The sequence below is a fragment of the Cydia pomonella genome, chromosome 17 (assembly GCF_033807575.1).
Source record: "Cydia pomonella isolate Wapato2018A chromosome 17, ilCydPomo1, whole genome shotgun sequence".
Classification (NCBI taxonomy): domain Eukaryota; kingdom Metazoa; phylum Arthropoda; class Insecta; order Lepidoptera; family Tortricidae; genus Cydia; species Cydia pomonella.
Genome location: NC_084719.1, coordinates 8,845,627 through 8,859,299, shown reverse-complemented (window position 1 = coordinate 8,859,299; position 13,673 = coordinate 8,845,627). Strand labels below are relative to the sequence as shown.

At 39.1% G+C, this 13,673-nt stretch overlaps 1 protein-coding gene across 1 annotated transcript; it reads left to right on the top strand.

Annotated features, from left to right (window-relative positions):
* The first annotated feature begins 10,793 nt into the window (after nt 1-10,793).
* Nucleotides 10,794-13,350, top strand: LOC133527131 (uncharacterized). Its single transcript, XM_061864018.1, has 2 exons — nt 10,794-13,168; nt 13,257-13,350. The coding sequence occupies exons 1-2, from the start codon at nt 10,794-10,796 to the stop codon at nt 13,348-13,350; spliced, it is 2,469 nt and encodes an 822-aa protein (XP_061720002.1).
* Nucleotides 13,351-13,673: the final 323 nt, after the last annotated feature.

Sequence of the window (13,673 nt, the reverse complement as noted above, 5' to 3'; positions counted from 1 at the left end):
TTACCATCCTTTGGTTGTACAATTGTTTACCATTTATAAAAAAAATTGACGCCTCGCTACTAGGATATATTTAGTAACATAAAATCACCCAACTTACCCAACTATAAATATAATAGTCCAATACAATTATAGCCCATAAGTTCAACACTTAGAACTACTTAGTTCCAATAGATGTTATTATTAGTATATTCCGAGTGTTTTCTGTCATTTATGAGCATCACATCTAAACCAAGATACCAGAGTTAGTTTTGGATCATAGAAGATTTTGGAGCATAGTTGGGTAGTGTAACTAAGTTGACAAGAGGATTTTCGTAACCATCTCATTTATCGAACAAATCCAATCAGCTGCGAACATCACTGCCACTGTAGCGATTTCGCTTAAAATAGAAATTTATCGGAAAATCCTTGTAACAATGTTACTCCCGAGATTCGAGAAATGCTCTCGAGGGGTCGGAGTCTGCTCAAATCGCATGATGGATGGCGTTGATATTAGTGGAACCTCGATAAAGCGAAATATTCTTTATAATATAGTAAAATGCGATTTGAATTGAGATTTTCGATTTCAAGCGACCTAGTAGTATTAGTAGTAGTAAGAGTAGTAGTTTGACAGCCCTGTCTATGAAGCCGATGGTCCCGTCCCGGGTTCAAATCTTGGGAAGGGCATTTATTCGTGTGATGAGCATGGACATTTGTTCCTAAGTCATGGATGTTTTTGGGTGTGTTTTTTTATGTAATTAAGTACCTATTTATACATTCGTCGTTTCCCCAGGCACCATTCTCTAATCAAAATCGTTCGTCGAGCGATACTCTCGGTAGGTGTTCCGTGCCTCCTGAAAAAACCAGAGCTGTCTCGAACAGACGGCAAACGACCCGACGGGCTGACGCTGGTTCCATGGCAGAGAGGACGGTGTCTTAGTTAGTGCTTCTGGGCATTTTCCGCAAATCGACAACCATTGTGCCTATTGGGACGGTGTCTTATATGGGTTGCAGCCTCTGTGAGTACATTTGCTGCATCCCATGTAGGACACACTGCTAAGTCGGCAGGCTCAGCGGCAGAGACTGCCGCCAAAAGCAAGCGCCTGAAATACTCTGCCTTGGAAGCCACCTACGACTTCGTGCCCGTCGCCGTCGAGACAGCCGGGCCCTGGGGGCGGGAGACGCGTGAGCTCTTTCAAGAGCTTGGCAAGCGACTTAGAGAGAAAGAAAAATGACCCCCGTTCTGAGATCTCCATCGCCATACAGCGGGGTAACGCTGCTAGTGTGATGGGGACCTTTGGACTTGGCATGACTCAGAACGGGTTTTAATTTTTTAAGGTGTATTAGTCAGTAGTTGTTAGTATAATTATTATGTAGGTATTTTTATATAAAATCAAAATCAATCAAAACCAGATGAAAACTTGTTAACAGTGCCAAAACAAAAAGATTCCATAGATTTGTATTATCGAGGTCTCATTATTATACTTACCTACTTTATTTAAAACATTAACTCAAAATCGCGTCCAAGTTATGAAAGTCAAATACGGCCCGTCAATCAGAATAAATTGGGGGTCTGTCACACCCTGACGAATCGCCTAAGTGACCTTTAAAAATCCTTTTTCGACCGTCCTGACGCTATATGAAAATCTTTTTAAAGGTACCTTCTGCTCAAGGTCAATATTTGCTATTTTAATTACAAACTCTTGTTTAGCTTTGTTTGTGTAGTTACCTTGTGTGTTTGTTTAGGTCAAATCTTGGGAGGCAATTTTGACCCACTTAATGTGATTCGTAGTTTTGGAACTCCGATGTAGGTGTAGTAAACAGTTCGTGTAGACTGTTAGCACCCATCCAAACACATAAGTTATGAACAATATTACTATTGTTATTTAAATTTTGTAATGCATATATAATAAGCATTTAAGAACTGGAGTCATTCATTGATTTAAAATTATGATTTCAGTCCAGTGGGACCATTTCGCCAGTAGGTATTAAGGTATTAGGAGCACCTTGTACGTATGGCACCATCAAGACTGCCTACAACAGTGTTTTACTCTGAGCTAATCACAGGTTAACACAAGGCTGGTGGGCAGTACCTGCGCTACAAGGATGTCTTAAAACGCCACCTTTTGGCCACTGGCATATCATGCGAGTCGTGGGAGGAGCTTGCATCGCGGAGATCGGACTGGTGAACTGCTGTCAACACAAATCTTGATAACTTCGAATACACCGAACTTAATGATCTTAACGCCAAACACTAGCTCCGATAAACTCGGCCCAATCCCTCCTACCATTACATATAAAACACATCTGGGCAACTCTACTGTGTTTCGTGTTGCCGGATTTTCAAAATAAAATTTGGATTCGCAAGCCACGTTCGCGCCCATGCACGTAATAGTTAAGACCCTTTTTAGGGTTCTGTAGCCAAATGACAAAAACGGAACCCTTATGGATTCGTCATGTCTGTCTGTCTGTCTGTCCGTCCGTATGTCACAGCCACTTTTTCCGAAACTATAAGAAATATACTGTTGAAATTTGGTAAGTAGATGTATTCTGTGAACCGCATTAAGATTTTCACACAAAAATAGAAAAAAAAAAACAATAAATTTTGGGTGTTCCCCATACTTAGAACTGAAACTCAAAACATTTTTTTTTTCATCAAACCCTTACGTGTGGGGATAGGTCTTCAAAAATGATATTGAGGTTTCCAATATTTTTTTTTCTAAACTGTATATTGCGCGAGAGACACTTCCAAAGTGATAAAATGTGTCCCCCCCCCCCCTGTAACTTCTAAAGTAAGAGAATGATAAAGCTAAAAAAAATATATGATCTACATTACCATTCAAACTTCCACCGAAAATTGGTTGAACGAGATCTAGTAAGTAGTTTTTTTTTAATACGTTATAATTTTGTAACCCTTCATGGGCGAGTCCGACTCGCACTTGGCCGCTTTTATTTGACAGGCTGTCGCTGTCGACGGATACGTCTAGGAGTACATCATCATCACCATCATTAGGAGCTGTAAATAAGAGTAAAATTAAAATACAGTTAGTACAATACAGTGGTCGATCATTTTATTAGCTCTTGTAAATAGTCCATGGAATTGGTACATTTTACCTAACATCAAATGAGGTAGTTCTGTTTTTTTAATATGTTGTTAGTGATGAAATAGTAATAACAAATCCAAGTTTTCGACCTCGAAAGCCCTTGGGATCGTAAAGTACATGAAAATCCATTTAATTTTAGGACCTTTTCAGTTTTTGTAAAAATCCACAGAGAACCAGAGTTACGGCAAAAGTCACTATGCACACTTTCGAGCAGATGAAATTTGCAATTCATTGACAATAGTCTTAATAGTCTTAGTGAGCCAAATAGTTTCTACGGCTTCTCAAAGGTTTACAAAATTTTAACTAACTGTAACTGCAAAAAAAGTTGTAGCAGCAGTTGTGGTTGCAGGGAAGCAGGACTCAAATGCTCAGCTATTTGCAACTACAGCAATGATCAATCCTGCGAGAATATACCAGACCGGAGATGTGTGCCAAAAACCATTCATTGATAATCCACCATCAGATGACGATTTCGACCTGCCTGATCTGCATTTTTGATACGTTTATATGACTGTTTGGTTTCTAAATAAAAAATACTATGCAACGGTTTCCTGAAAAACAATCTAAGAAATTATTTTGAGAAGTCAAAAATTAAATTTGTAATTCATTATATTTATGTTCTACCTTCCTTCATTTACATCATAAAAGGGTGTAGCAGGATAGCTTTTGTATAATGTAGAATATAAACTGGTTCATTTTTGAAAAAAAAAAATGGTGTGTGTACCATGAGCCAAACTTGATATACAGGGTGATTCTTTTTTTATTTTTGTTTTTTTTACAAGAATTTAAATGGTTAGGGGGTTAATATTTTTTTAGCACATAGATTTTAGTATTATTAATATTTGTACAAAATTTCAAATTCGTCACTTTCATAGTTTAGGAAAAAATAATTAAAACAGTTTTGGGGTTAATCGGGTGTTTTTCACCCCCAGGGGGTAACAGAGGGATGAAACTTTGTGCAGAGTATAACCTCCCCAAAAGGCATCGTTTGATTACAGTTTCGGCCCAAAATCGCTGGGGGCAATTTTTCCTAGGCTATCCTGCTACACCCTTTGATATTGAACAATTTAAAAGTTTTGTAAACTGCTTCCTTTGTAACACCAACAAAATTCACTTGTATATTTTTTTAGGTCTGCGTCTTAAATAAATAAATAAAAAATATACATTATTAATAATTTACTGTGATATTGTTTCATTTGAGTAATTATGAAATAGGCCTGTTAAGTTTTACGACCCGATACGTCAAATATTAGGTCCAGGTAGGTTTCTTTACAAAAAAACGTCACTTTTGACACTGACATATCCAATCGATATCGTATAATCTAGACCTAATATTTGATGAATCTTAAAGTTCGAATGGGGCCGCCAGTTTTCTCTTTCGGTTGGAAGGCCATATGGCAGTCATTTTCATGACCCGTGGCTAAAAGCCCGGACAACACAAGGAAGATCATAATTATGGTAAAACGATACAGCCATACATTATATACATCGCAACCTTATATTTGTACACGCCATTGATGGCCCGCATATTCCTCCCATTATTTCAAAGAGGCTGAGATATTCCAAAGAAGCGTCAGTCTAAGTTATAACCCCCATAACGGTCGCTCCCTGTATAAACAAGGAAATAAAGGTTTACTTTTAACAAATGCGGGAAAACTCAAAGAAAATGGGCTGATCAAATATAATGTAATTTTTGGAAAAATCCCTTCCAGAACATTTACTGTGTTCTAATGGGTATGAAAAATGAAAGACTACGGGAACAGTTTTCCCTTTTCTAATTTACTGCGTTCATTCACATTCTTTCTACTTAAATGTTAGCGTTTTGTACTTGCTTTTGTAAGGTATTCTTTATAAGACATTCTTCACAAAACTAGAAACGTGGAGTTTTACCTTAACATAAAATAACGTAATTACATTAAGGTAACCTTTATTTCATACATTCATTTACAAGGAGTAGACTCAGAAGGACTATCCAAGCATACATTTATTCGTCATAGAATATAATCACCTCTGGTAACACACGCTCACAACACATTGATTTCTTATATGTACTCAGTAAATTATATATTTCAACGAAAATGTAGCTCCAGGAATAAAAAACACTGCAGTAAGTAATATATTTCGCAAAGGATGTGACTAGCGAGCCGATTTGAACTTTAAGATATACATCAAGTATTAGGCCTAGATACGATATGAATCAGATATGTCAGTTATGTTTGTTTATTTCTACTTAGGAGTGGAATGCCCTGCCCGAGTCTGTGTTTCCGCATGAGTACAATCTGAATCTCTTCAAGGCTAGAGTAAATAGAATAGGTATCTCATAGGTAAGCGTGCTCCACCATAGACCGCATCATCACTTACCATCAGGTGTGATCGTGGTCAAACGCCTATGGCATATGGCATTGGCCTATGGATAGGCATCCTCCATAAAAAAAAAACTTTGTTACTAACAAAGAGTTAAATTACAAGTACGTTAATATGATAGCGACTAAATGCAAAAAAGGACATACTCGTACTTATTCTAATTGAATAGAGCATTCGAGTATAATTTCATAAAAAAAAATGAAAAAGACTAAAATTATTTTCCTTTTCATGTGAACGGTACCTACAACCACTACAAATGAAATTCCTGGCTTTCGATAATGTATCTATACGAGCAGTATAACACACACATGAAAGCAAAGTTTCCTCTAATTACTATAGTATAGAGTAATAATATCGTCAAAGTACCTAGTCTATTAAATTATATACTACCGCTATAATTTAGTTGTGCAAACTAATATCCTAATGGATCATTGATAGTTTAGTTTGTTCCAAGACTTCCAAGGTTGTTAGGTACTATAATAATATTTAGTTGACATAGTTTCAAAATAGGGTTTTTAGGTATGTAAGTGTTTACTTGTAGGTACATAAATATGCAGATGACAAGAAACTTACAGCAGCATGAGATGAGCTCATGCATCAAAAGTATCCTAAAAGAGATAATGTCACTAGATAAATTACCAATTAGTAGTTTCAGAGGTTCGGTTCTTAAAATAAAATGAACATCGCGGTCCGTTTCTATATAATATTTGAGTTCATTGAATAAGCAAATGTAACGTACAGGACAAAGTAGGTCGGCGGTCCGCGATTTAGTGATCCCGTAACTAGACTGTGGCTCTGTTTCGATGCGATGTTTTACGTACCCAACAAAATATCTGCAATCCGTGCATCGCTCTTAACCAACTGAGCTACGGAAGCCTACCAGTTTTTTTTCATTTTTCCTTTAATATAAAATAATGGTTAGTATCAATGAATATAGTTACAGTGTAGTTGTAATAGCAGTTTAATAAACCTTGACAACCCGTAACGATTTCTCATTTGAACCTTTGCTTAATTTTAACTCAATTATTCATTAACTAGGTCAAATTTTTCGTCGTCTTGTTTTTGTCCCCAAAACTGTGACGGAGTGTAGCTTTTTGTATGGGTGATTTTTAGTTTTAATTTTTTCTCAAGTAAAATAAAATCTACAACTATGAAGACATGCAATAGCACAAACTTTTTTTTATTTGATAAAAGCCACCAATACAAGCGTGACAGAGTGGTCAGAAACAAGGCAACGAAAATAATTTCCACCCAATCATTCCCCTTGACAACCCCTAACAATTTCTCATTGTAACGTTTGTCTAATTTTAACTCCATTATTCATTAACTACCCAACTATTTCAATCTTTTCCTTTTTCGGAAGGAAAAAAAGTACATACATACATTATATTATATGAAGTCCCATTAGCCCGGCCTATTTTTTCATAGAAGATGATAGAGGCACTTTTCTCGAAAGCGCTCGATCAACAAGTAGAGAGGGTTCTTCACGGGTCGGCTGTTTTAAGTGGTGCCAAGGTTATACCGAAATAAACGTTTAATAACATATTGGTGGAAAACAGCCATATTATCGAAGGTAATAATTTAACACGAGTAAACGTTAATAGAGTAGATTTCATCTGAGAATTTAGAAGCTTCTGATTTAATGAAGTTGTACCACAATTACTTACATAATATTAAGTATTTAAAACTATTTAGTAAATATTATACAATTTACTTAAATTCAACAAAATATTTATTTATATAATAGATAATATATACAGAAGTATTACTGTAACTAGTTTAAATCTAAAATAGGCCCTTGAAGCATTATACCAAGGATATTGGCGGCATTTCCTTATTACATCGCAATGCTGATACGTTGTGCATCTTCTTCTTCCTCTCCTTGTCCTTTTCCGATTATTATTATAACATGTATAAGTACGAGTACACATGGCATTCGCACATAAAGATACTATGACAACACACAAAAATACTTACATTCAGTCCATCGATTCGGGCAATCGGGCACAGTTTTATTTAAATTCTCCTCTACTAGAAACAAGGATTTCATGCCCTTTTTAATAAAATATTGAAGACCTGATTCTCATAGATCCTGGTGTTTTTGAGTTCATTCAACTCAGAATCACTAGCATATTCAATCTCTATGCTAAAAAAAGTCCCACATTTTTGTATGGAAATTGTAGTTTCCACTCCTTCATGCTCATACAAGTAAAAAAAATTCACACTAAATTGTGACGTAATAGGACGACCATTTTTTTTAATGGTAGGATTGAGAAATTGGAGAATGCTAACGATTCTGAGTAGAATGAGCCCAATAAATTACAGAATTGTAAGAATCATTATTTTAGAAAACGCCCTAATTTCTACTTGAACCCTCACGCGACTATTGCCACTGATTTTATTCCGGTAATCTTGTTCTCAAACCGATGCAAATAAATTGTGCGCACTATCCGTAAAAGAAGCGTTCCGTAAAATAAATTTATCAGCCACGTCATCGCGTTTCACGACTGAGCATGTTTCGGCAAGAAGCTTATAAGATCCCTGGAGGTTGCACGGGAGGATGATTCGAACTTACACATTACATACAATTTTTTTTTTACATTGATATATGTCATCACCATACAATTTATAAACTTAAAACAGAAAATCTTGCAAAATTTTTACTGAGGTGACATCTGTATCGCTGTTTGAAAAATAATATAATAACATCAATCGAATGTTGAATGCCGTTTTTAAAGTTAAATGCCGCTTTTCTGGAATGAATGGGTATATTTTCTTTCTTTGGGGTAATTCTTTTGAAATGAATGAATAAGCAATTATAATAAACTGAGGCGAATCGGATCATAGGGTGAAATTACGTATTCACAAAGCTTTAATTTAAATTTTGAGGAAACAAGGTTGTTCCGTTCTTAACGTTTAGTTTTTTAAATAATTAATCATATTCCGCGCGCTTCAAACCGTTTATCGATGCAATGTCAAAACGCACTTCACAGCGATGCAATATTGAAATTTAAGCCAATAGGATCGCCCGAAAATGATCGGACGACATGCTAAGGACAGCCATCAGCAGAGCGCCTCTGGTGGCAAAAGAGAGAACTAACGAAACGCACAAGGCGTGCGGATCGACCGCTACCGATTTAAATCGTTTTTTTTATGGTTTAAGCAACGAAACCTAAGTGTTTTAGTTTTCTATCGCGTGTGACAAAAGGCCTAAGACTATTAACCGTACCGCCGGCCGGCGTGTGAAAGAAAAAAAGGTGATAAACGTAAGAAGAACCAGTCACATCGAGAGGATTCCACCATTGCTGCAACCTCAGGTTAGTCCCGTGCATGATAATCCTGTTGGACTGAATTTCTCTTGTTGTATCGCTTGTTACCGGCGAGTGTAGATATTTATGCTCGATCCAGTATGTTACGGATTGGCATTGCATCTTTATTAAAACCGCGCTAATTTGTAACATTCTTTTTGGTGCCGAAACCCGGGAATCACCTTTTGACCTTCATTTACACTCGGCCTACCAACTACCAATTTTACTTCGTAACCTTTCTACCATTGTCGTTAATACTCGTTTAATATTCTTCCTTATTTACCGTGTAAACGAATTGCAACGTCAATCTATCGCGTAATTACGAAGTTAAAATCAAAGTCTTTGGTGCATTTTGTCTCGCTACCCTACCGTTTAACGAATTTACAATTGCATAATCTTTTCACTAAAACTTTATCGAAATATACCTAATCGTTTAAATCTAGTTTACAAAATCATTTAGAATTGTACCATAAATAACCGAATTACTTACTAAGAAATCGTATCATTTTTCTAAATAAAACTACAACTTACAATATTCCCTACCGACGGGTATTCGAGAAATCAACCTGACAACCTCCCAGTGTAACGAGGCACCCGTCTTACGGAGTTTTGTACGTAGTGTAGTCACGCGTTACGTTGGTCCGTTTCCTTTGTTCAAAACGACTCCACCCAGGTGTTCGAAAGTCGTATAACTCATTTCCTTATTTTGACCGCTCGAGTTATCGTATTAAAAATTGTCATTATATTTAAAATTTGGAAATCGAACGTTATCGTATAATAACTTTGAAGGAAGATATTCAAACTTTTTAATTACTTATTTCGTAGTTTCATATTGCCCGAATTATTTTCGTTGAATTAAAATAAGAAAATTATACTGGACTTTCTTTCATTTTATTTTCTATCGACTTTTTCGAACATCGCCAACCGTTCCGAGTGCTTCTTGAGTTCTTTTTCATATAAATTGACCGAGTTGATATATTTTACTACATTAATTCCGCGAACTCAGGGTGCCGGTTTCAATAGTTGTCGCGTTATACAAACATCGAAGCTGTTTTTATTTGTGCTATCACTGATAACGTATAGTGTTTTTAAATACGAGCTTGTTGTTTTAGCGTATATTATTTGCGTATTAGTAAACATTGTTTTCTAAACTTAAACAATGTCTTACCTAACAAGGCGTAAATCTGTAGGTAAAAAATGTACCGATAAAGCTTATACCGTCAACAACTTACCGAGTTTACGACGTAAACGAACTATAGCGTATAACCGTATAGCGAAGGCTTTGGAAATAGGGACCTTAGCCAATACCGATGATTCACAAGTCGAATTATTTCTTTCATATTGTCAGGAGATAAAAAATATAGCTGATAGTTTTCAAGAGTCTCACCTTATCATTTCGGATCTATTAGGGGATGATGTCGACGACAGTGAGAATGAAATTCAGGAAAGATTCGACGAAGCGTATTTTAACGTAGTTGCCATTCAGCGTAAATTTTTACCGTGTTCGTCTCATCAACCGGATATTTCGAGACAGGACATTCCAACGGGTTCGCATAGTACTCACAGTAGTAATATGCGGCTTCCAAAAATTTCACTACCGACCTTTTCGGGTGCTGTTAAAGAGTGGCCCGAGTTCATCGCGACTTATAATGCGCTTATTCACGAATCTACCCTTTTGAGGGAAATTGAGAAATTTCATTATTTAGTGTCCGTTTTACGCGGTGACGCTTTATCGTTAATTAGAACGTTTCCTGTTGCAAGTGAACATTACTTAAGTGCATACGATGCTCTCAAGTCCCGCTACGAGGACAAACGCGACTTAGCTTTTACGTGTTGGCGTGACATTTTAGATGTCAGTTTTAATACGGCTAACGCTCAAGATTTTCGACATGCGCTAGATACAATCGATGAAAATCTAACTATCTTAAAACAGTTGAAATTACCGACCGAACATTGGGACTTTGTCCTTTGTTACAATATTCTTGCGAAGTTAGATACCAAGCTACGACGCGAATTTGAAGAAAAACACGCCGACGTGGAAATGCCTCAATACAAGCAAATTAGGGCATTTTTACACGGGAAAAGCGAAGCTTTGTTGCGCGATACGCACTTTACAGCTGTTAATTCTAAAAACGCGAACACTTCTAAAGAGGCAACGGGAACCTTACAGAAACCGAAGCGACATAACGTCACGCATACACTCCTCTCTCCTACCGTGAACCCCCTTCCAAAAGGTGGTGACAAACAAGAGGTGAAACCGAAAGTTTCGGGAACTCCAAAAGTTGTCCGAAAATGTTCCTTCTGTGGTGAAGAGCACCACATTTCAGCCTGTAAGGCCTTTCTAGCGAAATCGGTGGATGAACGAATGACTGTGACTACGGAGAGGAAATGGTGCTATAATTGTCTTAACGCGTCTCATTCAGTGCGACAGTGCACATCGATATTCTCTTGTCAGAAATGCAAGCGGAAGCACCATACTCTGTTACACCGAGAGCAAGCTGTCAGCAACCCCGAACCTTCTGGTGAAAAATCAAGCTCAGCAGTCGTCTTGCTGGCTAAAGAACCGTTAACTCCGTCCAATTCACCTTCGAATACGACCGTGCTGCTGGCAACCGCGCTCGTCCAAATTCGTGATGCTTCGGGCGAGTTTCAGACATTCCGCGCGTTATTCGACACCGGAAGTCAAAATAATTTCCTCACCACACACGCGGCTCAGCGGCTAAAGTTGAAGCCTACCGCGACTAGTGATGGGCCGTGCGTCCTAGGGGGTGCACCTGCATCAGTGACTGGCCAGGTCACCTGTGATATAGGTGCCAAGGACACCGTACATTTCCGTCTGGAAATGTTTGTTTCACCGCACATATGTGCAGATCAGCCTATAGGCAGACTCAATATGAGTGGATGGGATGACCTCAAAACATTACCGTTAGCAGATCCTGGTTTTGATATTCCTGGTCCAATTGATGTCTTGCTCGCTGCCGACGTCTTTGCTGAGTCACTTCTCGACCAACGTTTGAAACGCTGCGTCAATCAACCGCGTGCTCTCAACTCTGTCTTCGGATGGCTGATAGTCGGAAAAACCCGACTAGCGTCGTCGTCTTTATTAAGTGTACCATCACCTAATAAGGATGATAGCTTAAACAATATCGTTCAACGCTTCTGGGAGATCGATACCGTTCCGCATTCTTCCCGATTAACCCCAGATGAACAACGCTGTGAAAATAGTTTCACAAACGAGCATTACCGTGACGAGACTGGTAGGTACGTCGTCTGTCTTCCCTTCAAAGATAACGCTGAGCCTGTGTTTGAAGGCTCTCGGGAGATAGCGGTACGACGCTTCCATGCTATCGAAAAGCGCCTTTCTCGTGATCCAGACTTGAAACAACAATATGTTGATTTCATGACCGATGACTACAGCGAAAGTTGTCACATGTCTTTGATGCCTGCTAAGAACGCGGCTCCAAAGATATCATCCAACAATGCGGAGATTCCTTTCCACTACCGGGAGCACGAAGCGGCATCTATGGCCAACGTGCACCAACTGTACCGTCAAATTACCGTTGCTCCGCATTACCGTGATTACCGGCGTATTCTCTGGCGAGCTAACCCAGATGAGCCTCTTCAGGAATACGTATTCAACACCGTACCGTACGGGGTCTCCTCGGCTCCGTTTCTTGCTTGCCGAACGATCCAGCAATTGGCCAACAACGATGGTCATAAGTACCCGAAGGCTAAAACCGTTCTAACTTCCGATATTTACGTCGATGACGTCGTTACCGGAAGTTCTTCGCTGGATGATGCTCGTGACATCAAGTCACAAGTTATCGCTCTTTTTAAGCTCGGCTCTTTTGAGCTACGAAAATGGGTAAGCAATCGACCCGAACTTCTAAGGGATATGCCCTCAGAAATGTGTCTTCCGGACGCCATCGCATTCACCGAGGCAGAAGTCACAACCGTTAAGGTCCTTGGCCTTAAATGGGAGCCCGCTTCAGACTCGTTCGTTTGTAACGTCCAACCGTCTAATCAACCGTGTACCAAACAAACGATTCTGAGTGAGGTTGCCAGAATCTTTGACCCTTTGGGTTTCTTGTCTCCTTTGACAATCCAAGCCAAAGCCTTGATCCAAAGACTTTGGATTCTCGGCTCTTCATGGGATGAAACGCCTCCTCCGGAAATTGTATCGCAATGGAACAGTTTCTTCCATCAGCTTCCTCAAAGTAGGGATCTGAATATTCCTCGCAAATTCGCCATCGAAGGTATTCAATCGTATCAACTGCATGGGTTTTGTGATAGTTCTGAGATAGCGTATGGCGCCGTCGTATATCTAAGTATCACCGAGCCTGATGGCTCCATCCGCGTCCACTTCGTTTGCCGCATCCACATGCTACGGCTTCCTGTTCGCGAAGCCTACTTTTGGTGCGACTCAACCGTTACATTGGCTTGGTTGCGCGCTCCGTCCTCTCGTTGGGTGACATTTGTCGCAAATCGTGTTAGCCACGTGCAGGACATCGTTCCTACCGCTTGCTGGAGACACGTTCCCTCTGGAACGAATCCCGCAGATATCTGCTCACGTGGGCAGTTGCCTCGGGAACTATTAACCAATTCGCTATGGTGGGCGGGCCCAGAGCGGCTTTCCCAATCGCCGTCTGAATGGCCATCAGATCTATCGAAGGATCGCAACAACGATAACGTCGTACTTTCCCAACAGCGTCGTGTAACTCTCGTAACAAGCCAAACCGCACCTATCCAGCAAACGTCAATAATCGATCGGCTGTTTGAGAGATATTCGTCGTTGGACAAATTCTGTCGCATTCTAGCTTACGTTCGTAGGTTTTGTACTAACGTGCGTGACATCGTTTCAGGATCTGAATACCTTTTCGGAACGGAGGTCGAGCGCCATCGCGCGCTCCTAGCAATCGTT